General features: G+C 36.6%; 1 protein-coding gene across 7 annotated transcripts in view; it reads left to right on the forward strand.

Moving 5' to 3' along the window:
* The window catches only part of MICU1 (mitochondrial calcium uptake 1), a 239,994-nt gene that overhangs the window by 50,280 nt on the left and 162,558 nt on the right, over positions 1 to 27,156 (forward strand). For all 7 annotated transcript variants that reach the window (XM_028109624.2, XM_028109623.2, XM_028109625.2 and 4 more), the window contains one exon: positions 16,970 to 17,144. In XM_028109624.2, the coding sequence (XP_027965425.1) occupies positions 16,970 to 17,144 (175 nt within the window). The remainder of the gene's footprint in view (positions 1 to 16,969; positions 17,145 to 27,156) is intronic.

Below are 27,156 nucleotides of genomic sequence, written 5' to 3' on the forward strand. Positions count from 1 at the left end.
TCACAAACAGAAGGCATATAACAGGTGTGGAGGTCCTTCCTGAGGAGCAAGGGATTCAAGCCCTGCATTGGGCACTCCCTGCACCACCCCTGCCCTGGAAAGACAAGCCTCCATTTTGTCTGGCTTTGAAAATCAGCAGGGTTTAACTCTAGGAAAGGTGGAAGGCCATAGGAAACCAAAACTCTGTTCTTAAAAGGCCCATCGACAGTCTGACTCACTCTGAGATCCAGCATATTGGAAGCAGTTTCAAAAGCACCTGGGCCATATATGAGGATTTATTTACTAATTGTAGGGCTTGTGCCAGAAGGGCAGGGTTGTGTAGGAACTTTTTCCAGGAATGGAACTGCTAGCAGCCACCGTGTCTTTTGCCTTCCTTCAGCCTGGCTGGCCCAGTGAAGGTGCCGGTTCCGACACTCTCCATTTATACTGCTGGCACTGCTTACCAGCTGTCCTGGCATTTCCCTGTGGACTGACCTGTCGTGGCAGGCACTCCTCCAAGGCAACTCCTCCCCTGCCTCAGCTGATAGGCCGTCTCAGTGAGGACCAGTGTCCCTCCAAAGTGACTCCTTGGGAGAGTTGGGGGGTCAGCCCTGCCCATGAGCACACCTGTAACAGTTGCAGCCAGGCGTTGCAGATAGCCACACCAGGTGCTGACCCTACCTACTAGACACCCACAGCAGCTGCCGCCTGGCCTCTAAGCTGCTAGGCTGGAGTCAGCCTTCATCCACCAGTGCAACCAGGGCAGTTGCAGCCCAATCACAATAAAAGGGTGCCCACAGTCTGTATACGCTGCCCATTGTTGGGAGGGCTTTTAGAATGTATTGGACCTTAAAGAACCAGCAACTTAAAATAGACTGCTATATATATGAACCTCATAATAATGTAACCACAACCCAAAAACCTATGATAGATACACAAAAAATAAAAAGAATCCAAGCATCACACTAAAGAAAGTCATCAAATCACAAGGGAAGAGAGCAAGAGAAGAACCACAAAAGCAACCAGAAAACAACAGAATCGCACTAAGTGCGTACCTATCAATAATTACTTTATGTGTAAATGGATTAAATGCTCCAATCAAAAGACATAGGGGGGATTGAATGGATTCATCTATATGCTGCCTAGAGGAGTCTCACTTCAGACCTCAAGACACATACAAATTGAAAGTAAAGGTTGGAAGAAGGTGTTCTGTGCAAATGAAAGTGGAAAAAGAAAAGCCAGGGTAGCAATACTTAGACAAAATAGACTTTAAAACAAAGATTGTAATAAAAGACAAGGAAGGGCATTAGATAATGATAACCGGATCAATCCAACAAGAGGTTATAAAGGTTGCAAATACCTGTGCATCCAACATAGGACTTTAACACCAACATCACTGCAGAAACTCTCTAGATAAAATCAGTAAGGAAACAGTGGTTTTGAACAACACATTAGACCAGATGGACTTAATAGGTATATACAGAACATTCCATCCCAAAACAACAGAATTCTTTCCAAGTGCACATGAAACATTCTCCAGAATAGATCACATGTTAGGACACAAAGCAAGTCTCAATAATTTAAGATTGAAATCACATCAAGCATCTTTTCCAATCACAGCAATATGATACTAGAAATCAATTACAAGAAAAAAAATGGAAAAAACACAAATGCGTGGAGCCTACAGCATGCTACTAAACAACCACTGAATCAATGAAGAAATCAAAGAGGAAATTTAAAAATACCTCAAGATAAATGAAAATGGAAAGACAACATTCCAAAATCTTTGGGATGCAGCAAAAGCAGTTTTGAGAGGTTTATAGTGACAGGCCTACACCAAGGAACAAGAAAAATGTCAAACAAATCTAATGTTATACATAAAAGAACTAGAAAAGGAGAACAAAGTCCAAAACTGGTAGAGGAAGGAGATAATGAAAATCAGAGCAGAAATAAACAAAATAGAGACTAAAAAACAGTAGAAAAGATCAATGAAAATAAGAGGTTCTTCAAAAAGAATGAAATTGATAAACCTTTAGGCAGATTCATTAAGAAAAAGAGAGGACTTAACATCAGGAATGAAAGAAGTTACTGCTGACACCATGGAAATACGAAATATTAGAAGAAACTACTATGAAAAATTAACATGCCAACAACTTGGACAACCTACAGGATATACTAGATAAATTCTTAAAAACAAAAAATATTCCAAGACTGAATCAGGAAAAAATAGAAAATCTGAAAGGACAATTACTGGTAATGAAATTGAATCACTAATTATAATAATAATAAAACCTCCCAGAAACCAAAGTCTAGGACCAGATGGCATCACAAGGTGAATTATGCAAAACATTCAAAGAAGAGTTAATACCTTTCCTTCTCAAACTATTCCAAAAATTGAAGAGGAAGGAACACTTCCGAATTTATTCTATGAGGCCATCACTTCCCTGATAGCAAAACAAAAGACCCTACAGAAAAAGAAAATTACAGGCCAATATGTACCTCATATAACTGGAAGCATACAATATTTGTCCTTTTATATTTTGCATATTTAGTGTAATGTCCTCGTTTCATCCATATTGTAGCATGTCAGAATTTCCTTTTTTTAAAAGGCTGAATAATATTCCATTGTGTGTGTGTAGTCTATCTGGACTGTTGTAACAAATACCACAAACTGAGGAGCTTATAAACAAACATTTCTTATAGTTCTAGAGGCTTAGAAGTCCAAAATCATGGCACTGGCAGATTCAGTGTGTGGTGAGCATCAGCTTACTAATGGCTTTCTTGCTACTGTAACTCTTCATGGCAGAAGGGTGCAGGGGAGATTACTTAGCCTTTTTTTTTTTTTTTAATAAGTGCACTAATCCCATGAGGATAGAGCCCTCATGACCTAATCACCTCCTAAAGGCACCACTTTCTGATACTGTCACCTTGGGTGTTAAGTTTATAACATATGAATTTTGGGGGGACACATTCAGTCCATAGCACTGTGAATACCATGTTTTGTTTATCAGTTCATCTGTTGATGGACATCTGAGTTCCTACTACCTTTTGGCTGTTGTGAATAATGCTGTTGTATAAGTATTTGTTCAAGTTCCTGCTTTCATTTTTTGGGGGTACATGCCCAGAAGTGGTATTGCTGATCCCATAATAGTCCTCTTTCTAAATTTTTGAGGAATCTTTATACTTTTTTCCATAGCAGCTTCATTTTACTTGCCCCCTAACAGTGCATAGGATTTCCAATTTATATCCTATGGGTATAGAGGGAATATACTCCAATATAATAAAAACCATATATGACAATCCCATATGTAATATCATACTCAGTGGTAGAAAACTGAAAGCTTTTCCTCTAAGATGAGGAAAAACACAAGCATGCTCATCCTTGCCACTCTTATTCAACATAGTATTGGAAGTCCTAACCAGAGCACTTAGGCAAGAAAAAGAAATAAAAGGCATCAAAATCAGAAAGGAAGAAGTGAAACTTTCTATTTGTACATGACATATTATAAATAGAAACCCTAAACACTCCACCAAAGTAACTATTAAAACTAATAAATAAATTCAGTAAAGTTACAAACTGAATATACAAAACTTTATTGCATTTCTGTACACTAACAGTGAACAATCTGGAAAAGAAATAAAGAAAACAATTCCATTTACAGTTGCATCAAAAAGAATAAAATACCTGTTAATAAATTTAACCAGTAAGTGAAAGACATATACACTGAGCACTATAACATATTGATGAATGAAAAATGGGAAGATATTCTGTGTTAATTGATTGAAAAGTTAATATTGTTTTTTTAATTTTTTTTTAAAGATTTTATTTATTTATTTGAGAGAGAGAGAGAGAGAATGAGAGATAGAGAGCATGAGAGGGAAGAGGGTCAGAGGGAGAAGCAGACTCCCTGCCGAGCAGGGAGCCCGATGTGGGACTCGATCCCGGGACTCCAGGATCATGACCTGAGCCGAAGGCAGTCGCTTAACCAACTGAGCCACCCAGGCGCCCCGAAAAGTTAATATTGTTAAAATGTCCATACTACTCAAAGCAATTTACAGATTTATTGTAATCCCTATCAGAATTCTAATGCATTATTCATAGAAATAGGGGGGAAAGTCCTAAAATATGTATAGAACACAAAAGACCATGAATAGCTAAAGCAGTCCTGAGAAAGAAGAGCAAAGCTGAAGGGAGCAAATCCTACGTCCTGATTTCAAACTATATGACAGAGCTATATTAATGAAAACAGTATGATACTGGCATAAAAACACACAGAGGCCAATAGAATAGACTAGAGATCCCAGAAATAAACTCCTGCATATGTGATCAATTAATATTTCACTGGGATCCAAAAATACTCAATGGGAAAATGATAGTCTCTTCAATAAATAGTATTGGGAAAATTGGATAACCACTGCAGAAGAAGGAAATTCGACCTCTATCTTACCCCATTTATAAAAAATAATTCAGATGGGTTAAATACTTTAACATAAGACCACAAACTGCAAACTCCTAGAAGAAAACTTAGTGGGGGGAGAAAAAGAAAATAAAACTTAGGGGAAAAGCTCCTTGACGTTGGTCTTGGAACTGTTTTTTGGATAACAAAAGGACAAGCAACAAAAGCAAAATCAGCAAGTGGGACTACATTAAATTAAAAAGCTTGTGCACAGCAAAGGAAACAGTGAACAAAGGACAACTTATGGAATGGGAGAAAATATTTGCATACCATATGTCAGTTAAGAGGTTAATATCCAAAATATATAAATAATTCAGACAACTCAGAAGTTGTATGAATGACATTGGTTTGGGAACTATTTTTTGGGTAACAGAAGGACAAGCAACCAAAGCAAAATCAGGAAGTGGGAGTACATTAAGTTAAATGTAAAAAACAGATGATCTGATTAAAAAATAGAGGACTTGAATAGACATTTTTCCAAAGAAGACATCCAGATGGCCAACAGGTGCATGAAAAGGTGCTCAATATCACTAATCATGAGGGAAATGCAAATCAGAACCACAAAGAGGTATCACTTCATAGCTATTAGAATGGTTATTCTCAAAATGATAAGGCTGAACAATTGGTATAGATGTGGAGAAATAGGAATCCTTGTGTACTGTTGATGGGAATGTAAACTGATGCAACCACTATGGAAAACAACATTGAGGTTTTTCAGGAAATATTACCCAACCTTCCTACTTCTTGGATACATATCCCAAGGAAATGAGAACAGGATCTTGAAGTGATATCTGCACTCCCATGTTTAATTCAGAATTATTCACAATAGCCAAGATATGGAGATGACATAAGTGTCCTTCAACAGATGAATGCATAAAGATGATGTGCCGTATGCACACACATACACACACAACTCATAAATATTATTCAGCTATGGAAAGAAGGAAGTCCTGCCATTTGCATCTACATTGATGGACCTGGACGGCATTCTACTACTGAGATAAATCAGACACAGAAAGATAAACTGTATGGCGTCACTTGCATGTGATATCTCAAAAACCTGAACTCATAGAAATGGGTATTAAAATGGTGATTACCAGAGGCTGGTGGTTGGGGAATTGGGGAGTTGTTGGTCAGAGTACAAACTGCAGTCAGAATATAAATATGTTCTCGGGTCCAATGCACAGCATTGTGATTATAGTTAATAATACAGTATTGTATACTTGAAAATTGCTAAGAGACTAGATAGATTTTAAATGTTCTCACTCAAAAAATGTGGTAATTGTGTGATGTAATAGAGGTTTTAGCTATTGCAATGGTGGCAGCCAGATTGATACACCTAAGTGTATCAAATTAATACATTGTACACCTTAAACTTATAAAATGTTATCATCAGTTATATCTCAATAAAAAACTGCTTTGAAAATATACTTTTATGTAAAATATACTTTCAGGTAAGGGTAAAGAAACTAATTATAATCATAATTATAAAAATGAGTCCGCAAAGCTTGCAAAGATCTTCTGGAAAAGACCTTACTAATTTGTGGACTCTTCTAGTTGATGGCCAGTATAAAAAGTAAGGATAAACTAAAAAAATGTGTGGGTTTTTTTTTTTTTAAGATTTTAATTATTTGAGAGAGAGAGTGAGCATGAGCGGGGGGAAAGGCAGAGGGTAGGGGAGAACAGATTCCTCCCTGAGCAGGGAGCCTGATGTGGGGCTCAGTCCAAGGACCCCAGGATCATGACCTGAACGGAAGGCAGACGCTAAACTGACTGAGCCCACCTAGGCGCCCCCAAAATGTGTTATTTTTTAAAAGTACAAAACAAGTTAACTTCAGTCACATACAAATATTCTGTACTTTTATTCCTTCCTTTCTCACTCTTTATGGTACTGATGTCACAAGTTATATCTTTTATACTGTGTATCCATTAACATGTTTTTTAGTTAAGGTGGTTTTTTTTTAATATTGGATCTTTGAACTTCTGTTACAGAATTTAAAGAGATCGACACATCATCATTATAGGACAACTGTATTCCGTATTTGTGTATATATTTGCCTTCACCAGTGAGCTTTATACGTTATATGCTTTCATGTTGCAGTATAGTTTATTTTAATTTGAAGGACTCCCTTTAGCTTTTTTTTTTTTTTTTTTGGTAATGCAGGTTTAGTGGTGTGAACTTCTTCAGCATTGTTTATCTGGGAACATCTTTCTTTCTGCATTTCTAAAGGACAGTTTTACCAAATATAGTATGTTTGGCAATTTTTTCTTTCAGCACTTTCCATATTTCATCCTATTTCTTTATGGCCTACAAGGTCTTATAGTTTTATGGGTTCCCCTTGTACATGATGAGTCAGTTTTCTCCTGCTGCTTTAAAAATTCTCCCTTAGTCTTTGACTTTTGGCAATTTGATTATAATGTGTCTTAGTGTGGCTTTCTTTGGGTTCCTCCTCTCAGAAATCTCTTGAACTTCTTCAGTCTTGATGCCCATTAACTTCCCCAAATTTGGGTTTTCAAGTTTTTTGCCATATTTTCTTTAAATAAAATTTTTACCCCTTTTTTCTCTTCCTTCTCCTTCATGCATGTAGTGGTTTTCCGTAAGTCCCTTAGGCTTTTTCTTTTGTGTTTTGTTCCTCTGACTGGATAATGTCAAATGATCTATCTTTGAATTTACCTTTGAGTTTATATTCTGCTTCATCAAGTCTGCTTTTGAGCCACCCTAGTGAATTTTTCAGCTCTGTAATTGCACTCATCAGCTCCAGAATTTGCTTTTTAAAAAAAAAAAATCTCTCTTGGTAGTAATTTTTTTAATGCAGTGCTTTTTTGAGCTTATAGAGCATCTTTATGATGGGTATTTTGAATTCTTTTTTCAAGTAATAAATATTTCTATTTCTTTAGGATCCATTTCTGGAGATTATTTTGTTCTGTTTGGGCCACATTTCTCTTTCTTCATACATCTTGCAACTTTATGTTAAGAGTCACATTTTTAAAGAATCAACCACATATCCCAGTCTTTATAGACTGGCTTCATACAGAGGAAAACCCTCAGAATCAGCCCAGTTACAGATTCTGGTGCCTCTGAAGCTTTTTTGGGAGAGGTTACAGCTTCTCTGGGTCTGTGTAGGCAGTTTCTCAATTGCAAAAGCTTGCCGATTTCTGTTTGAAGAGCTTTTCATCTCTTGTTCCCTCTGGTGTTTATCTGCAGCGCTGCAAGTTCTCTAGCGCAAGCCACCTACTGTCTCTTCTCATCAGCTTCCAGGCAGGCAAAGTATGCCACCTCCCCATTCCCACCCCAAGTCAGGTAAGGCATATACCAGTCTTTCAGGCAGCCTTCTGAAAAACTAGAACACCAGACACACCTTCCACTTCTTAGCCCCCTCTCCTGAGGGAGAAGACATGTTTTGCGTCTTTTCCTAATTGTGCCACGCTGTGCCAACTCCACAAACCACCTCCCACTTTTCTTTTTTCTTATCCACCCTCAGGAATGCAAACTATGCCACCTTCCGTCAGCACTCCAAGTGAGGTGAACAGAAACCAGTCCCTGGAGCAGCCCTCTGAATAGTTAAAATGTTGAACACCTTTCCATTCTCATTCCTCCCTGTAGGAGATGCTGAGCTGTGCCTGCCTGGGGGGTAGGGGCTGACATGGGTAAAATGAAATTGTTCTTCTTATCCATTTCATTGTGTCTTTTTTGGCATTGTGTCTTTCCTGGGGTACTGCAACTTCTTAACTGGATTTGGGGAATCTCATAAAGGTATTTTGATGTGTACATTGTTGTTAAATCAGTGTTGCTGTGGTGGACAAAGCCTGGGACGTCCATCTTACTGACATCTAATAATTCTTTATTAGATATTTTTCATTGTGTATGTTAACATTTTTGAGTGTCTGGATTTTTTTGTTTTCCTTTAAAAGTATATTGATTTTTGTATTAGTATATTGATTTTTATATTGGCAGGCAGTTAATTTATTGAAGAATCTGATCATCCAGAGCTTGTTTTTAAGGTGTTTTGTTTTTGTTTTGTCAGCATGGTTTAGATAGAGTATCCTTTGCTCTAGGGCTAATTTAGCCCTACTAATAAGACATGGCCCGTCTGTTGTATTTGCTAAATGCCTTGAGTGTTCAATGATTTTTCACAGCTTGAACATTTCCTGCTTGTGAGTTCCGGAAATTATTTGGCCTATAGCTCTTTGGTAATTGTTCTTTGTCCAACATTGGATACTTTAATCCTAAGAATGTACTACTTCATATTAACTTAACGGAGATCCCATTAGGTTCATGGAACCTTGTCTTTTTGTAACTTCCTCCTCTCTGGGCCTCTTCCCACCAATTCCTGCCACCTCGGCCTCTCCCCACTGTCATCTCTGTCTTCTCTATTTAGGATGGTCCCTCTGTATTGCTTGGCATCCTGCTCCTGATCTGGAAAATGTCTCCAAATAGAACTTCAGGACAGTTATAGGCCTAATTTTTTTTCAGAGATTTGCTGTCTATTGTTCAGTATCTGAAAATGTTTTATATATTTTGTTAAACTTTCTGTATTTTTCCTTACTCTGGGAAGGTGAGTCTTGTGTAGTTACTCCATTGTAGTTGAACACAGAAGTCTTCTTTCTGTGCATCGTTATATGTCATCAGTTTGATAATGTTTAAATCACTGTATTATTATATCATTACCGCTCTTGGAAGTGTGCAACTCCTAAGGTGGCAAAAGTTGCAAGGATGTAATAGGGTGTAACCTACCATGAGCAGCATTCAGATTATCAGGGATATCAACCTATAAGTTTTTCAGAAGAAATTATGAATGCTGTTTAATTAATTGAACTGAATAAAATAGTGTGGTTAGGAGGGTTTCTGTTTTACCAGATGATATTGAATGTCTGTAGATTTTCTTTTCTAGAACATTAGGTTTTTGAGAAATCAGGTTATGAGTCACCCTTTCCAGGAGGCTTTTCCTGACCCTATTCTCTGTCTTTACGTGTTCTTTATCATTTGACATGTTTTCCGTATTTACTGTGACTCTCTTGAGGACAGAGACAGTCTTATTTATACTTATCTTAGCAACTAGTGGAGCTCCTACAGCATTTGAATGAAGAAATGAATGAATGCTGTCTCCTTTCTTTGTGAATAAATACCTTAGGTCTCCACTTTACCAGCCCCTTATCATTTGGTTCCACAAACTCTTCAGAGGGAAATAAAACAGGGAAATGATCCAACCTTGATGAGTTGGGGTCAAAGTTGAAAGGAAATTTGAGCTATGGTCAAAAGATTGCTTTTGAACCAGGTGGGGAAACTTACAGTGAGCTAGTTTCTTTTTATTTATTTATTTATTTATTTATTTATTTATTTATTTATTTACATATAATATTTATTTCAGTGGTGCAGGTCTGATTCATCAGTCTTACACAATTCACAGCGCTCACCATAGCATATACGCTCCCCAATGTCCATCACCCAGCCACCCCATCCGTCCCACCTCCCCACCACTCCAGCAACCCTCTTTTTGTTTCCTGAGATTTTAAGAGTCTCTTATGGTTTGTCTCCCTCTCTGGTTTCGTCTTGTTTCATTTTTCCCTCCCTTCCCCTATGATCCTCTGTCTTGTTTCTCAAATTCCTCCTATCAGTGAGATCATGTGATAATTGTCTTTCTCTGATTGACTTATTTCGTTTAGCATAATACTCTCTAGTTCCATCCACATCTTTGCAAATGGCAAGATTTCTTTTTTTGATGGCTGCATAATATTCCATTGTGTGTGTGTGTGTGTGTGTGTGTGTGTGTGTGTACACCACATCTTCTTGATCCATTCATCTGTTGATGGACATCTAGGCTCTTTCTATAGTTTGGCTACTGTGGACATTGCTGCTATAAACATTGGGGTGCATGTGCCCCTTCAGAAGTGAGTTAGTTTCTTGTTGCTTTTTAAAAATGTATTTATTTTTAGGACTTAACCTTTAAAAAAAAACAGTATTTTTCTTGCTTACAATTCACATACTTCTTTGCATTTGTTAATATGCATAAAATATTATTTGCAAGTAAAGGAAATAACTATTGGTTTATATCTTTGAATAGTCATGTGAAAGGAGTGCATTAAGAATTTTCTCATATTGCAGTATTTTAATCCCAGTGTATAGTTTTCTAATCCCTTTTCTGGTCAGTATAGATGAGGACTTTGATTTTTTGTTCCTTAATCAGCTATAGACACATTGCATACTTTGTCTGTGTAAGGCACTGGGTTGGGAACTCCAGATAATTAAAAGAATAGTGTCCAGTCTCTTCTTTTTTTTTTAAATTAGTTTTAATTAATTAATAATTATTCCAGTATAATTTATATACAGTGTTATATTAGTTTCATGTGTACAATATAGTGATTCAGCACTTCTCTATGTTACTCAGTGCTCATCACAATAAGTGGACTCTTAATCCCCTTTACCTATTTTACTCATCCCCCCACTTGCTTCCCCTCTGGCAACTACCAGTTTGTTCTCTATATTTAAGAGTCTGTTTTTTTGTTTTGTCTCTTTTTTCCTTTGTTCATTTGTTTTGTTTCTTAAATTCCACATATGAGTGAAATCATATGGCATTTGTCTTTCTCTGACTGATTTATTTCATTTAGCATTATACCCTTTATACCCTCTAAATCGATCCATATTGTTGCAAATGGCAAGATTTCATTCTTTTGTATTGCTGAGGAATATTCCTTTGTGTGTATGTGTGTTTATACACCACATCTCCCTTATCCATTCATCTATTGATGGGCATTTGGGTTTCTTACATATTTTGGCTATTGCAAATGATGCTGCAATAAACATCGGGGTGCATCTATCATTTTAATTAGTATTTTCATATTCTTTGTGTAAATACCCAGTAGTGGACTTACTGGATCATATGGTAATTAGCTAGTTTTAACTTTCTGAGCAACCTCCATGGTGTTTTCCACAGTGACTGCACCAGTTTGCATTCCCAGCAGTGCACATGGGTTCTTTTTTCTCCACATCCTTACCAACATGAGTTGTTTTTTGTGTTTTTGATTTTAGCTATTCTGACAGGTGTGAGGTGATACCTCATTGTGGTTTTGATTTGCATTTCCCTGATGATTAGTGATGTTGAGCATCTTTTCATGTAACTCTTGGTTATCTGGGTGTCATCTTTGGAGAAATGTCTGTTCATGTCTTCTGCCCATTTCTTGACTGGATTATTTGTTCTTTGGGTGTTGAGTTTGGTAAGTTCTTTATAGATTTTGGATACTAGCCCTTTATCTGATAAGACATTTGCAAATATCTTCTCCCATTCTGTAGGTTGTCTTTTTGTTTGGTCGACTGTTTTCTTTGCTGTGCAAAAGCTTTTTATTTTTATATAGTGCTGGTAGTTACTGGGGTTTTTTTGCTTTTATTTCCCTTGCCTGAGGAGACATATCTAGAAAAATGTTGCTACAGCCTATGTCAAAGAAATTATTGCCTGTGTTCTCTTCTAGGATTTTTATGGTGCCAGATCTCACATTTAGATGTCTGATCCATTTCGAGTTTATTTTTGTATATAGTTTAAGTGCTTTTGTTTCGTTTTTTTGCATGGAACTGTCTAGTTTTCCCAGCACCAATTGATAAGATACTGCCTTTTTCCCATTGCATTTTCTTTTCTCCTTTGTTGTAAATTAATTGACCATATAATTGTGGGTTTATTGCCGGGCTCTTTATTCTGTTCTGTTGATGTTTGTGTCTGTTTTTGTGTCAGAACCGTACTTTTTTTTTTTTAGAACCATACTGTTTTGATTACCACAACTATGTAGTGTCTCTTCTTTTCCCCCCTTGGAGCCCAACAAGGGGTTTGAACTCATGACCCTGAGATCAAGACCTGAACTGAGATCAAGAGTTGGATGTTAAAAAAAAAAAGTTGAATGCTTAACTGACTGAGGCACCCAGGTGCCCCTGTAGTGTATCTTGAAATCTGGGATTATGATACCTCTAATTCTCTTCTTTTTCAAGATTGCTTAGGTTATTTGGGGTGTTTTGTGATTCCACACAGATTTTGGAATTATTTCTTGTAGTTCTGTGAAAAATACTGTTGGTGTTTTGATAGGGATAGCATTAAATCTGTAGATTGTCCTGGGAAGTATCGACGTTTTAGCAATATTCTTTCTCCCCATCCATGAACATGGAATATCTTTCCATTTGTTTCATATTCAGTTTCTTTCATCATTGTTTTATACTTTGCAGAGTACAGGTCTTTCACCTCCTTGGTTAAGTTTATTCCTAGGTATTTTATTATGTTTGGTGCAATGGTAAATGGGATTGTTTTCTTAATTTCTTTTTCTGCTTCTTTATTATTAGTGTATAGAAATGCAACAGATTTCTGTATAATGATTTTATATCCTGCAACCTTACTGAACTCATTTATCAGCTCTAGAAATTTTTTGGTGGCGTCTTTAGACTTTTCTATATGTAGTGTTTTGTCACCTGCAATAATGATAACTTTACTTCTTTTTGCCACTTTGGATTCCTTTTATTTGTGATTGTGATTGTGATTTCTGATAGCCAGGATTTGCAGTACTATATTGAATAAAAGTGGTGAGAGTAGAATCCTTGTCTTGTTCCTAATCTTAGGGGAAAAGCTCTCAGTATTTTACTACTGAGTATGATGGTAGCTGTGGGTTTTTCATATATGGCTTTAGAAGAAGTTATGTTCCCTTTAAGCCTACTTTGTTGAAAGTTTTTATCATGAATTGATGTTGTAATTTGTTAAATGCTTTTTCTGCATCTATTGAAATGGTCATATGGTTTTTATCCTGTCTCTTGTTGATGTGAGGTATCATGTTGTTTGATTTGCAAATACTGAACTATCCTTGCACCCCAGGAATAAATCCCACTTGATTATGGTGAATGAGGTTTTGATGTATTGTTGGATTCGGTTTGTTAATATTTTGTTGAGGATTTTTGTGTTTATGTTCATTGAGATAATGGCCTGTAGTTCTCTATTTTTATAGTGTCTTTATCTGGTTTTGGTATCAGGGTAATGCTGGCCTCATAAAATGTATTTGGAAGCTTTCCTTCCTCTTATATTTTTGGAATATTTTGACAATAGGCTTTTTTTTTAAATTTTATTTATTTACTTGACAGAGACATAGAGAGAGCACAGATAGGCAGAGCGGCAGGCAGAGGGAGAGGCTCTCCACGGACCAGGGAGCCTGACGCGGGGCTCGATCCCAAGAACCTGGAATCGTGACCTGAGCCGAAGTTAGACACTTAACTGACAGCCACCCAGGCGCCCCGAGAATAGGTTTTAACTCTTCTTTAAGTGTTGGATAGAATTCACCTGTGAAGCCATTTAGTCCTGCACTTTTGTTGTTTGGGAGCCTTTTGATTACAGATTCAATTTTGTTGCTGGTAATTGGTCTGTTCAAGTTTTCTATTTCTTCCTGATTTAGTTTTAGGAGGTTATATGTTTCTAGGAATTTATCCATTTCTTCTAGTTTTATCCAATTTGTTGGCACATAATTTTTCATAATATTCCCTTATAATCCTTTGTATTTCCCTAGTGTCAGTTGTTATTTCTCCTCTTTCATTTCTGATTGTGTTTCTTTGAGTTTTCTCTCTCTTTTTTTAATAAGTACTGCTAACGGTTTATCAATTTTGTTGATCTTCTCAAAGAACCAGCTTCTGGTTTCATTGATCTATTGGTTTTTTTTAGTTTCTATTTTCTGTATTTCTACTCTAATTCTTATTCTTTCTTTCTTCTGTATAGCTTGTCTCTTAATGATCTGTGTTGGCCATATGACATTGCTGATATTTGACAGTTTTTGATTTGTAAAAAGAACAAAGTCATTTAACTCTCTCTAATAGTTAAAGAGCAAGGTAGATTCTGGAAATATAAAATAACAAATTATGTGATATGGTTTAGTCACTAAATCATGTAGCAGTTTGAAAGAATAAAGTCATTACCTTGGATGAAGAAAATAGGAAAAATCTTCATAGAATAGAGTTTCAGTTTCAATCTCTAATCATCTAGAGGGGCTTCTCCTGAACCTTCAGTTTTTTCTTGCTATTAATCGTTGAATTAACACCTGGTAAGCCCATCAGATTTTTGTGTTCATGTAGAATTTTTTTATGTACATGTTTTTATTTGAATACCAATTTTTATTCTTTTGGTCCCACATTTATTCTTTCAGTTCATTTTTTGTGTTTAAAAAAAAAAACAAAATTTATCTCCCTAATCATTTTTAAGTGTACAGTTCAGTAGTGTTAAGTATATTCACACTGTTGTCAAACAGATCTTTAGAACTTTTTCATCTTGCAGAACTAAAATTCTTTATCCATTAAATACCTCTGTTCCCCCTCCCTGCAGCCCCTGGTTATGATCATTCTATTTCCTGTCTCCATGAAATAGACTATGTTAGATACCTCGTAAAAGTGGGATCAGAGAGTGTTTGTCTTTTTGGCTCATTTCACTTGGCATAATGTCCTCAAGGTTCATCCATGTTGTAGCATATGATACAATTTCCTTTCCTTTTTAGTTTTCTTTCAGAGTTACTTAAAGCAATTTTTATACAAAAAATACAAAAAGCTGTACATAACTAATGCAGACAAATTAAGGAGTTAGAAATAAGCATACACCTGTGATCATCATTGCAATCTATGCCATAAATCTGTCCATCACTTTTAGAAGTGTTCTCCCACCTTCTCACTTGTTATTATTTTAGGTCTTTTTAATTTATTTTTTAAAGACTTTATTTATTTATTTGAGAGAGAGAGAAACAGCATGAGAGGGAAGAGGGTCAAAGGGAGAAGCAGGCTCCCCGCTGAGCTGGGAGCCTGATGTGGGACTTGATCCCAGGACTCCAGGATCATGACATGAGCTGAAGGCAGACGCTTAACTGACTGAGCCACCCAGGTGCCCTATTTTAGGTTGTTTTAATGATAAAACACTTAATATAAGGTCTACCCTCTTAGCAAATTTTTAAAAGATTTTATTTATTTATTTATTTATTTATTTATTTATTTATTTATTTATTTATTTAAGAGAGAGTGTGAAGGGAGAAGCAGAGGGAGAGGGACAAGCAAACTGCACTGAGCCTGGAGCTTGATGTACGGGTGGATGTCAGGATCCTGAGATGACTACCTGGGCCGAAATCAAGAGTGGACGCTTAACCCACTGAGTAACCCAGGCACCGCCCCACTTAACAAATTTTTAAATGTACAATACAGTTTTGTTAACTATAGGCACTGTGCTGTTCAGTAGATCTCTAGGACTTATTTACTTTGTGTACTGAAAATTTGTACCCTTTGATGAATATCTCCCTCCCCTAGCCCCTGGAAAGCACCATTCTACTCTCTGCCTCTATGAGTTTGACTGTTTAATAGCCATAATGTAAGTGGTATAACGTAGTATTTGTTCTTCTGTGTCTGGCTTATTTCACTTAGCATAATGCCCTCTAGGTTCCTCTGTGTTGTCATAAATGGCAAGATTTCCTTCCTTTTTTGATGCTGAAAAGTATTCCAGTGTGTGTGTGTGTGTGTGTGTGTGTGTGTGTGGCACACACATACCACATTTTATTTATTTGTTGACTGATAGGCATTTAGGTTGCTTCCATGTCTGGGCTATGGTGAATCACGCTGCGGTGAACATGGGAATATAGATATGTCTTTGAGATCCTGATTTCAATTTCTTTGGATATATCCAAAGTGGAATTGCTGAATCATATTGTACTTATATTGTTGGTTTTTTTGAAGATCTTCCATCCTGTTTTCCAAGGTGACTGTATCAATTTACATTCCCAACAACAGTGTACCAGGGATCGCTTTTCTCCACATCCTCACCAACACTTGTTATCTTTTTTTTTTAAATAATATTCATCCTACCAGGTGTGAGGTAATATCCCATTGTAGCTTTTGCATTTCCCTGATGATTATTGATGTTGAGCACGTTGTCGTATATATGTTGGCTATTGATGTATCTTTTTAGAAATGTTTACTTTGCTCACTTTTATTCAGGTTATTTTTTTTTTTGCTATAATGTTGTAAGAGTTCTCTATATGTTTTGAATATTAGCCCTTTATTAAATATATGGTTTGCAAATATTTTCTCCCATTTCATAGGTTGTCTTTTCATTTTGTTGATTCTTTCTTTTGCTGTGCTGAAGCTTGTTAGTTTCATATAATCTTGCTTGTCTCTTTTTCCTTTTGTTGCCTTTGCTTTTAGTATCATATCCTTTATTTTTAAGGCTGAATATTATTCTTTTGTATGTATATCCCACATTATCTTTAACCACTCATCTATCAATGGTCATCTCAGTTGCTTCAAACATTTTAGCTATTGTGAATAATGCTGCTATTAATATGAATGTGCAAAAATCTCTTCATGACTCTGCTTTCAATTCTTTTGGATATATAACCAGAAGTGGGATTGCTGGATCATATAATAGTTCTATTTTTAACTTTTTGAGGAACCTCTTCATGTCGAAGTTTTCACAAATTTAATTGCTGTTGCTTCTACTAAACAATCTGAAAATCTTTATTTCTTGATTAATGCAAATTTTTTTTTTCCTATCCAGGGCCCTTGCAGAATCTCCACCATCTGTAAACAACCTAAAGAGTGAACTTGGTGATAAAGGGAAGAATAAAGATGAAGGGGAAGTTTGTAACAATGAAAAAAAGGCTGCAGGTGTTTGTCTTGAGCCTCACCCAGAAGAGAAAAAGAAGAAACGTTCTGGATTCAGAGACAGAAAAGTATGGAACATAGTCTTATAAATTAGTCAGAACTGTTGTTAATTCTAAATTAGAATAATGCAGTTGAATCTCTTTTATAGTTTATTTCAGATGGTTCGTATTCTCCTTGCAGTGATATTCACCTTTCTGCTATTTTCTATCATGTTCGAAGGCAAATGTACTCTTGGAATGTGAAGTTAATGGGGCTAGTGAAAAGATCTAGGATTGGTAATCAGGATTTGCATATATTTTCTTCTCTCTTTTAATGCAGCTACTTTAGTTGATTCTTGCTTTCCAGATCTTTCTGACGCTAAATGTTCTTGGATATGTTGAGTCTTTTGTACAACTGATTTATGATGCCAAGTTGTAAAGTCAGAGTAACATCTCTTTGGAAATACACAAATATTTCCAAAAATTCAACTAATTTTGATGATAGTATAAACATTGAATGACTTCAACATTTTATATTTTGAACACAACCTGCTGTTATAGAGAAAAATTTGACCTCAGAAACCTCAGAAAAGACCTCAGAAAAATTTGAATTCCGGTATAGTAATGCCTATTATGCTGAGCATTTGAATTCATCAGACATGGGTGATGAAAAGTCAAAAGGATGAATTTCTTAGACATTTGCATGTTAATGTTCAAATTCAGAGAATTGCCTTCACTTGCTAAAATGTAGCTAACAAGTGCAACACGATAATTTGAGTTATTACTGTGTTGCCTTGTGTGTGTGTAGGGGGAGGGGTATATATTTGCAAGAAGAGTTCCTTAGAGAAATTTGGATTGTTTGTTTGGATGAAGTTATTAAATACGTCTTTTCATTTCTCAAATCCGTTTCTGATTGAGGTGAATTTGAACAAAAATGATGTATTATAAGTTAATTGTCAACTATCTCAGTGTTTCCACAATGATATATTTAATCTTTTACCCTGAGTGAATTTGAGTAAAGTTCCAATTTATCTTTGCCAGCAGTTTCATTTATAGTTTTACATTTTACAAAATAGAGCTAAAATTACCCAAATAAGCATTTATTTTTGAACTTTCCATTTTCTTATCCTGCTTTCTGCTCAACAGTGACCACATATCATACTTCCCAGGTAAAAATGAAAGCTGATCAGCGTAATTTACTTAATTTATAACTCCATGGCTATAAAACCTTTCTAATCTATTTCTGAAATAATTCTTCTTTCACTGAAGTCTCAATGGAAGAGCTATGTTTTCCCTATTCAAGGATAACCGTTCCACATGTCATCCTGTTTCCCCAAGAACCTGTTTCAACATTTCTTCTGTCCAGTTTTCTCAGTTGCTCTGTCTTTTCATTTATTACATAGTATACATAGACATGTTAAAGATTTTTCCATCTTTAGTAAAATAATAAATTGCATTTTTCAGTGTGTTTTTTTGTTTTTTATTTTTGGTTTTTTTGCCATTCACATTCTTTCTCTGCTACACCAAACTGCTCCAATCTCTACAGGCTGTCTTTGACATCCTCACTTTTCACTTAAACTTTTTCGTTTTGTTCTTTTTATGTTGTCTTGAATTTTATGTAATATTTCAAATATTCAGTGAGAAAAAATAGAAACTACTATAAGGAACATACATATATCTGACATTTATTTTTGTCAAGTTTTAACATTTGACTATATTTGCTTCAGTTTTTTTTTTAAAGAAACAAAATGAATATAAAAAATACATTGCTGTATACTTTCCCCAGTCCCATTTTTTCCCTCTTTTTCAGAGGTAAACCATTTTCTTTAATTTGTGAATTATTAATGCCATGCATGGCCTGGTTGTTTTGTGTGTTTTATTTTTAATTACAAAAAAATTCCCAGGTGCAAAGAGTTAGGACAGTCCTATCACTCAGTTTACATTATACTATTGTTGTACGTGCTTCTTTCTTTTATTTAATATTTATATTCTTTTATCTTGTTTCATTTGATTTATTTTTTAATTTTTTAATTTTTAATTTTATTGTCCCCTTTGGCACGTCGGGTCCTGAATTCTGAAAAATTCTCACACACTGCTTCAGTATTGCTTCATGGCCATTTCTTTTCTCTTGGAACTCTTCTTAAATGTATCTTGGATCCTCACAACCTGTACTGCATATCTTGTAACTGTTCTTTTATAGTTTTTCTCAGTAGTTCTTCCCTTACTCTCCTGGGGCCTCTTTTCTTTTTCTTCCCATTTTTTTTAATGGTGGTAAAATAGTTAAAATGTCACATTTACTATGTTAACCATCTTTAAGTGTACATTCCATTACAGAGTGTCAGCATTTTCTCACCACCCATCTCCGTAACTGTTTTCATGTTATAAAACTGAAAATCTATACCCATTAAAAAGTAACTCTCTACTACCCCCTTCCCGCACCCCTGGCAACCACCATTCTGCTTTTTCTCTATGATTTTGAATGCGAAAAGAACCTCATACAAGTGGAATCATATAGAGTATTTGTATTTTTGTGACTGGCTTATTGCACTTTCATGTAATGTCTTCAAGGTTCATCATGTTTTAGCATATGTTGGAATTTCCTTACTTTGGGGAATATTCCAGGATATGATATTTTGCTCATCCACTCATCCATTGATAGATATTTGGGTTGTTTCCACATTTTAGCTGTTTTGGAAAAATGCTATGAATATAGGGAAACAAATATCGATTGAAGACCTTGCTTTCTATTCTTTTGGGTATGTACCCAAAAGTGAAATTGCTGGATCATATGGTAATCCTATTTTTATTTTCTTATGGAAGCACCATGCTGTCTTCCACAGTGATATGCCATTTTGCATTACCACCAGCAAGGGTTCTACTTTTTCATATCTTTGCCAACACTAGGTATGTTCTCTTCTTATATTAGCCATCGTAACAGATGTGAGGTGATATCTCAGTACAGTTTTCATTTGCATTTCTTTTTTTTTTTAAAGATTTTATTTATTTATTTGCGAGAGAGAGAATAAGAGACAGAGAGCACGAGAGGGAAGAGGGTCAGAGGGAGAAGCAGACTCCCTGCCGAGCAGGGAGCTGGACGTGGGACTTGATCCCTGGACTCCAGGATCACGACCTGAGCCGAAGGCAGTCGCCTAACCAACTGAGCCACCCAGGCGCCCTCATTTGCATTTCTGTAATGATCAGTGATGTTGAACAACTTTGTATGTGCCTAGTAGTCAGTTGTATATCTTCTTTGTAGGAATGTCTGTTCACATCCTTTGCTAATTTTTTAACTCTGTTGTTGTTTTTTTTAATTGTTGAATTTTAGGAGCTCTCTATATAATCTGTTAACTTCTTGTCAGAAAATGATTTGCAATTATTTCATCTAATTATGTGGTTTGCCGTTTTACTCTGTTGACATTATCTTTTTATGCACAAAATTTTTTTTTTAAGATTTTATTTATTTGACAGAGACAGCGAGAGAGGGAACACAAGCAGGGGGAGTAAGAGTGGGAGAAGCAGGGTTCCCGCTGAGAAGGGAGCCTGATGCGGGGCTCGATCCCAGGACCCCGGGATCATGACCTGAGCCAGGCAGATGTTTAATGACTGAGCCACCCAGGTGCCCCTACGCACAAAATTTTTAAAATTTCATGATGTCCACTTTGTCTTTTTTTTTCTTTGTTGCTTATGCCTCTGGTGTCATATCTAAGAAATTATTGCCAAATCTAATGTTGTGATGCTTTCGACCTATGTTTTCTTCCATAAGTAATATAGTTTTAGGTCTTTCGTTTTGGTCTTTGATCCATTTCAAGTTAATTTTTTTGAAGATTTATTTATTTTAGAGAGAGAGTGTGTGCACAAGAGCGGGGTGGGGTAGAGCAGAAGGGAGAGAGACAAGCAGATTCCATGCTGAGCATGGAGCCTGTCTCAGGGTTCAGTCCCACAACCCATGAGATCACGACCTGAGCCAAAATCACAAGTTGGACACTTAACCAACTGAGCCACACGGGCACCCCTCAAGTTAATTTCTTTCTTTCTTTTTTTTTTTTTAAAGATTTTATTTATTTATTTGAGAGAGAGGGAATGAGCGAGAGCACATGAGAGGGGTTAGGGTCAGGGGAGAAGCAGACTCCCTGCCGAGCAGGGAGCCCAGTGCAGGACTCGATCCTGGGAGTCCAGGATCATGACCTGAGCCAAAGGCAGTTGCTTAACCAACTGAGCCACCCAGGCGCCCTTCCCTCAAGTTAATTTCTTAATATGGAGTTAGATAAAGGTGCAACTTCATTCTTTTGTATGTGGATACCAATTTTCCCAGCACCGTTTGTTGAACAGACTGTCCTTTTTCCAATAAGTGGTCGTGGCTCCCTTGTCAAAAATCATTTGACCATGTGTGTGAGGGTTTATTGTTGCCTCTGTATTCTATTCCAAAGGTCTATATGTCTGTCTTTATGCCAGTACCACATTCTTTTGATGACTGTAGTTTTATAATAAATTTTAAAATCAGGATGTAGTAGTCCTCCAACTTTGTTCTTCTTTTTCAAAATTTGTTTTGGCTATTCAGAGTCCTGAGAGATTCCATGGTGCATATTAGTTGTTTCCATATCTTGGCTGTTGTGAATAATGCTTAATGCTGTATTGAATATGGGAGTACAGATATTTCTTCAAGATACTGATTTCATTTCTTTTGGATATATACCCAGAAGTGAAATTTCTGGATGATGTGATAGTTCTATTTTTAATGTCTTGAGGAACGTCCATACTATTTTCCATAGAAGCTGAACCAATTTACATTCCCACCAACAGTGCAAAATGGTTCCCTTTTCTCCATATCCTCACCTACACTTGTTATCTTTTCTAGCTCTTCTTTTTGTTAAAGATTTTATTTATTTATTTCAGAGTATATGGGAGAGAGCATAGTGGGGGGGGGCAGAAAGAGGGGAGGGCAGGGAGGCCAACACGGGGCTCAGTCCCAGGACCCCCGGATCATGACCTGAGCTGAAGGCAGACACTTAACCAACTGAGCCACCCAGGTGCCCCTCTTTTCTCTCTCTCTTTTTAACATTTTAAAGATTTTTATTTATTTATTTAATTGACAGAGATTGAGAGAGACAGCGAGAGAGGGAACACAAGCAGGGGAAGTAGGGGAGGGAGAAGCAGGCTTCCCGCCGAGCAGGGAGCCCGATGCAGGACTCGATACCAGGACCCTGGGATCATGACCTGAGCCAAAGGCAGTCGGTTAACCAACTGAGCCACCCAGGCACCCCTTTTTTTTTAACATTTAAAAAAATATTTATTTATTTATTTTAGGGAGAGAGAGAGAGAGACGGAAAGCAAGTGCTGCACATGTGCATGGGGGGGAGAGGCAGAGGGAGTAAATCTTCAGGCACACTCCCTGCTGGGCATGGAGCCTGATGCAGAGCTCAATCTCGTGACCCTGAGATCATGACCTGAGCTGAAACCAAGAGTCGGATGCCCAACCAGCTGAGCCACCCAGGCACCCCATCTTTTCTCTTTTTGATTTGAGGCATGAGGTGATATCTCCGTATAGTTTCGAATTGCATTTTCCTGATGATTAGTGATGTTGAGCACCTTTTCATGTATCCATTGGCCATTTGGATGTGTTCCTTGGAAAAGTGCCTCTTTAGGTCATTCTGCCCATTTAATTGAATTGGTTTTTGTAGGTTTTTTTGTTTTCGTTTTTGCTCTTTTTTTTTTTTTTTGGCTTTGGAAAGTTTTTATTTTAATTCCAGTTAGTTAACATACAATGTTATATTGATTTCAGGTATACAGTATAGTGATTCAGCAATTCTATACATCATCCATTGCTCATCATGACACTTCTACTCCTTAATAATCCTGTCACCTGTATAACCCATCTCCCTACCCCCCTCCCCTCTGGTAACAATCAGTTCTCTATATTTAAGAGTCCATTTTTTTGTTTGTTTCTTTTTAAGTAGACTCCTCACCCAGTGTGGGACTTAAATTCACAAACCTGAGTTTGAGCTGAGATCAAGAGTCAGACACTTAACTGACTGAGCCACCCAGATGCCCTAAGAGTCTGGTTTTTTGTCTTTTTTCCCCTTTGCTCATTTGTTTTATTTCATAAATTCCACATATGAGTGAAATCATATGGTGTTTGTCTTTCTCTAACTGATTTTCATTTAGCCTTTTACCCTCTAGATCCATCCATGTTGTTGGAAGTGACAAAATGTCATTCTTTTTTATGGCTGAGTAGTATTCCATCGTGTGTGTGTGTGTGTGCGCGCGCACACACACACACGCACACAACCTCTTCTTTATCCATTCATCTATTGATGGACACCTGGGTTGCTTCCATATTTTGACTTTTACAAATAATTCTGCAATAAGTAGGGGTGCATGTATCTCTTCAAATTAGTGTTTTTGTATTCGTTGGGTAAATACCCAGTAATGGAATTACTGGATCATATGGTAATTCTGTTTTTAATATTTTGAGGAACCTCCATACTGTGTTCCATAGTGGCTGCACCAGTTTGCATTCCCACCAACAGTGCACAAAGGTTCCTTTTTCTCCACATCCTCGCTATCACTTGTTGTTTCTTCTGTTGATTTTAGCTGTTCTGACAGGAGTGAGGTGATACCTCATTCTGGTTTTGATTTGCATTTTCCTGATTAGTGATGTTGAGCACTTTTCCTGTACCTGTTGGTCATCGCTAATTCTTCTTTGGAAAAATATTCAGGGGTGCCTGGGTGGCTCAGTCGTTGGGCGTCTGCCTTCGGCTCACGTCGTGATCCTGGGCTCCATGGGTGGCCGGCTTCTCCCTCTCCCACTCCCCCTGCTTGTGTTCCCTCTCTTGCTGTGTCTCCCTCTGTCAAATAAATAAATAAAATCTTAAAAAAAAAAAAGATGTCCTGTGTTCATGGATCAGAACAATAAATATCATTTAAATGTTTATACTACCCAAAGCTATCTGTACATTCCATGTAATACCTATAAAAGTTCCATTCACATTTTTCACAAAAAAAGAATCCTAAAATTTGTATGGAACTACAAAAGAACCTGAGAAAGAAGAGCTAAGCTGGAAGTATCCCACTTCCTGATATTGAACTACATAGTTATATTAAAACAGTGTATTCTGTCATAAAAATAGAACGTATAGACCAGTGGCACAGAATGTAGATCCCAGAAATAAACCCCCACCTATACAGTCAATTAATATTTGGCAAGGGAGCCAGGAATACTCTATGGGCAAAGGATAGTCTCTTCAATAAATAGTGTTGGAAAACTTTATAACCACATACAGAAAATGAAATTGAAGCCTTATTTAAATCATGCACCAGATTTAACTGAAAGGTATTAAATACTTTAACATAGGACCTAAAACAATAACACTTGTAGAAGCTCCCTTAGAAGGAAGCTCATAGAAGGGAACTTAGAGGAAGAGCTCCTTATATTTCTTCTTGCAAAGAATTTTTTGGTTATCACACCAAAAACACAAGCAACAAGGAAAAATCAACAAAGGCAAGTATTGCAAATTAAGAAGCTTCTGCAAAACAAAGGAACCTGTCAACAAAATGAAAAGACAACCTACAAAAAAGTATTTGCAAATCACATATTGAAAATGGGGTTAATATCCCTTTTCTTTCTTTCTTGATGAGTCTAGCTAAATATCTATTTTTTTTTTTTAAAGATTTTATTTATTCATTTGAGACACAGAGAGATATGGCGAGAGAGAGAGAATGAGCAGGGCGAGAGGCAAAGGGAAAGGGAGAAGCAGGCTCCCTGCTGAGCCAGGAGCCCGATGTGGGGCTTGATCTCAGGACCCTGGGATCATGACCTGAGCCAGAGGCAGATGCTTAATCATCCAGAGCCACCCAGGTGCCCCTCTATTTTATCTTTTAAACAACTGACTCCCAGGGGCTCCTGGGTGGCTCAGTTGGTTAAGCATCTGCCTTCGGCCCAGGTCATGATCCCAGGGTCCGGCTTCCTGCTCAGTGGCGAGTCTGCTTCTCCCTCTCCCTCTGCCTCTCCCCCTGCTCATGCTCTGTCAAACAAATAAAATCTTAAAAAAAAAAAAATACAAATAAAAAACTAGCTCTTATTATCACTGATCTTTTCTATTGTCTTTTTATTCCCTATTTCATTTTCTTCCACTCATCTTTGTTATCTCCTGCATTTTGCTGTGGGCTTAGTTAGTTCTTTTTCTAGTTCCTTGAAGTGTGAGATAAGTTGTTTATTTGAGATCTTTATTTTTTAAATATAGGTGTTTATTGCTATGAATTTCTCTCTGAGAAATGTTTTTTGATACATTCTGTAAGGTTTGATATGTTTCCATTTTTGTTTGTTTCAAGATATTTTTAAATTTTTCTTTTCATTTCTTTGTTGACCCATTGATTTTTCAGGAATATGCTGCTTAATCTCCATGCATTTTTGACTTTTCCAGTATTCTTCTTGTAATTGATTTGTTAGCTGCATAGCATTATGGTCAGAAAATATGCTCGTTACGATTTCATAATCTTAAATTTCTTAATTTTCTTCTTAAATTTATTATGACTTGTGGCCTAATGTGATCTCTCCTGTAGAATGTTCCATGTGTGCTTGAGAATAATATGTATTCTGCTGTGATTGAATGGAATATTCTGTAAATGTCTTTTAAAATTCATTTCATCTAAGTCCAAAATTCATTTTGTTTAAGTCCAGTGTTTCCTCATTTATTTTCTGTCTGAATGGTCTGTCCATTGTTCATAGTTGGAGTATTCAAATCCCCTACTGTTATTATATTGCTGCATAGTTTTCCCTTCAGTTCTGTTCACATTTGCTTTATATATTTAGGTTCTCCATGTTAGGTGCATAACTAGTTAGAAATGTTATATTCTCTTTATGAATTGACCTTGTATCATTATATTATTCTCTGTCTCTTGTTACAGTTTTTGACTTAAAGTGTATTTTGTTTGGTAGTATAACTATTCCTGCTTTCTTTGGCTTCCATTTTCATGGAATATCTATTCCATCAACTTTGCTTCAGCCTGTGTGTGTCCCAAAACCTGAAGTGAGCCTCTTGTATGCAATAAAGTTTTTTTTTTTTTTTTGCCATTCTATTTCTTTGATTGCAGGATTTAATCCATTACTTTTAAAGTAATTATTGACAGATATGGGTTTACTATTGCCATTTTGTTGTTTTCTGAGTGTTTTGTAATTCCTTTATCCTTTTCTTTCTCTCTTGTTCTCTTCCTTTGTGATTTGATCATTTTCTATAGCAGTGTGCTTAGATTTTTTTTTTCTTTTCACCTTTTGTGTATCTGGTATAGGTTTTTACTTTGTAATTTCCATGGGGCTAACTTAACACATCTTATAACAGTGTATTTTAAGCTGCTAACAGTTTAACTTCTAATGTATACAAAAGCTCTACAATTATTTGCCCCCAGTATTTTAATATCACAGTTTATATATGTTGTTTATCCAGTTACAGATTATTGTACTTCTTTTTAATACTTTTTTTTAAACCTTCATGCTAGAGTTAGAAGTGTTTTACCCACCACCATTACAAAATTAGAGCATTGTTTGTTTTAAGATTTATTTATTTATTTGTCAGAGAGTGAGAGAGAGGGAGGGCACAAACAGGTGGAGTGGCAGGCAGAGGGAGAAGTAGGCTCCCCGCTGAGCAAGGAGCCCGATGAGGGACTCCATCCCAGGACTCTGGGATCATGTCCTGAGCCGAAGGCAGACGCTTAACCAACTGAGCCACCCAGGTGTCCCACAAAATTAGAGCATTCTGAAATTAACTATACATTTACCTTCACCAATGAGTTTTACATTTTTATTTGTTTTTCTGGTACTGGTGTCTTTTGGTTTTAGGTTCAGGAATTACCTTCTTTTTTTAAAAAAAATAAGCATTTATTTAAGTAATCTCTACACCCAACATGGAGCTCAAATTCATGACCTCAGGATCAAGAGCCACATGCTGTACTGACTGAGCCAGCCAGGCAATTCAGGTTCAGGAATTACCTTTAATATTTCTTGTAAGATTGATCGAGTGTTGATGGACTTCTTCAGCTTTTGTTTTCCTGGAAAACTCTGCAGTGTTGCAATGTGTGCTTCTATGGATCCATTTTGTTTAGAACTCTT

The sequence above is a fragment of the Eumetopias jubatus genome, unplaced genomic scaffold, assembly GCF_037043125.1.
Source record: "Eumetopias jubatus isolate StellerSeaLion01/CBP00866 unplaced genomic scaffold, mEumJub1_p1.0 scaffold_17, whole genome shotgun sequence".
NCBI lineage: Eukaryota > Metazoa > Chordata > Mammalia > Carnivora > Otariidae > Eumetopias > Eumetopias jubatus.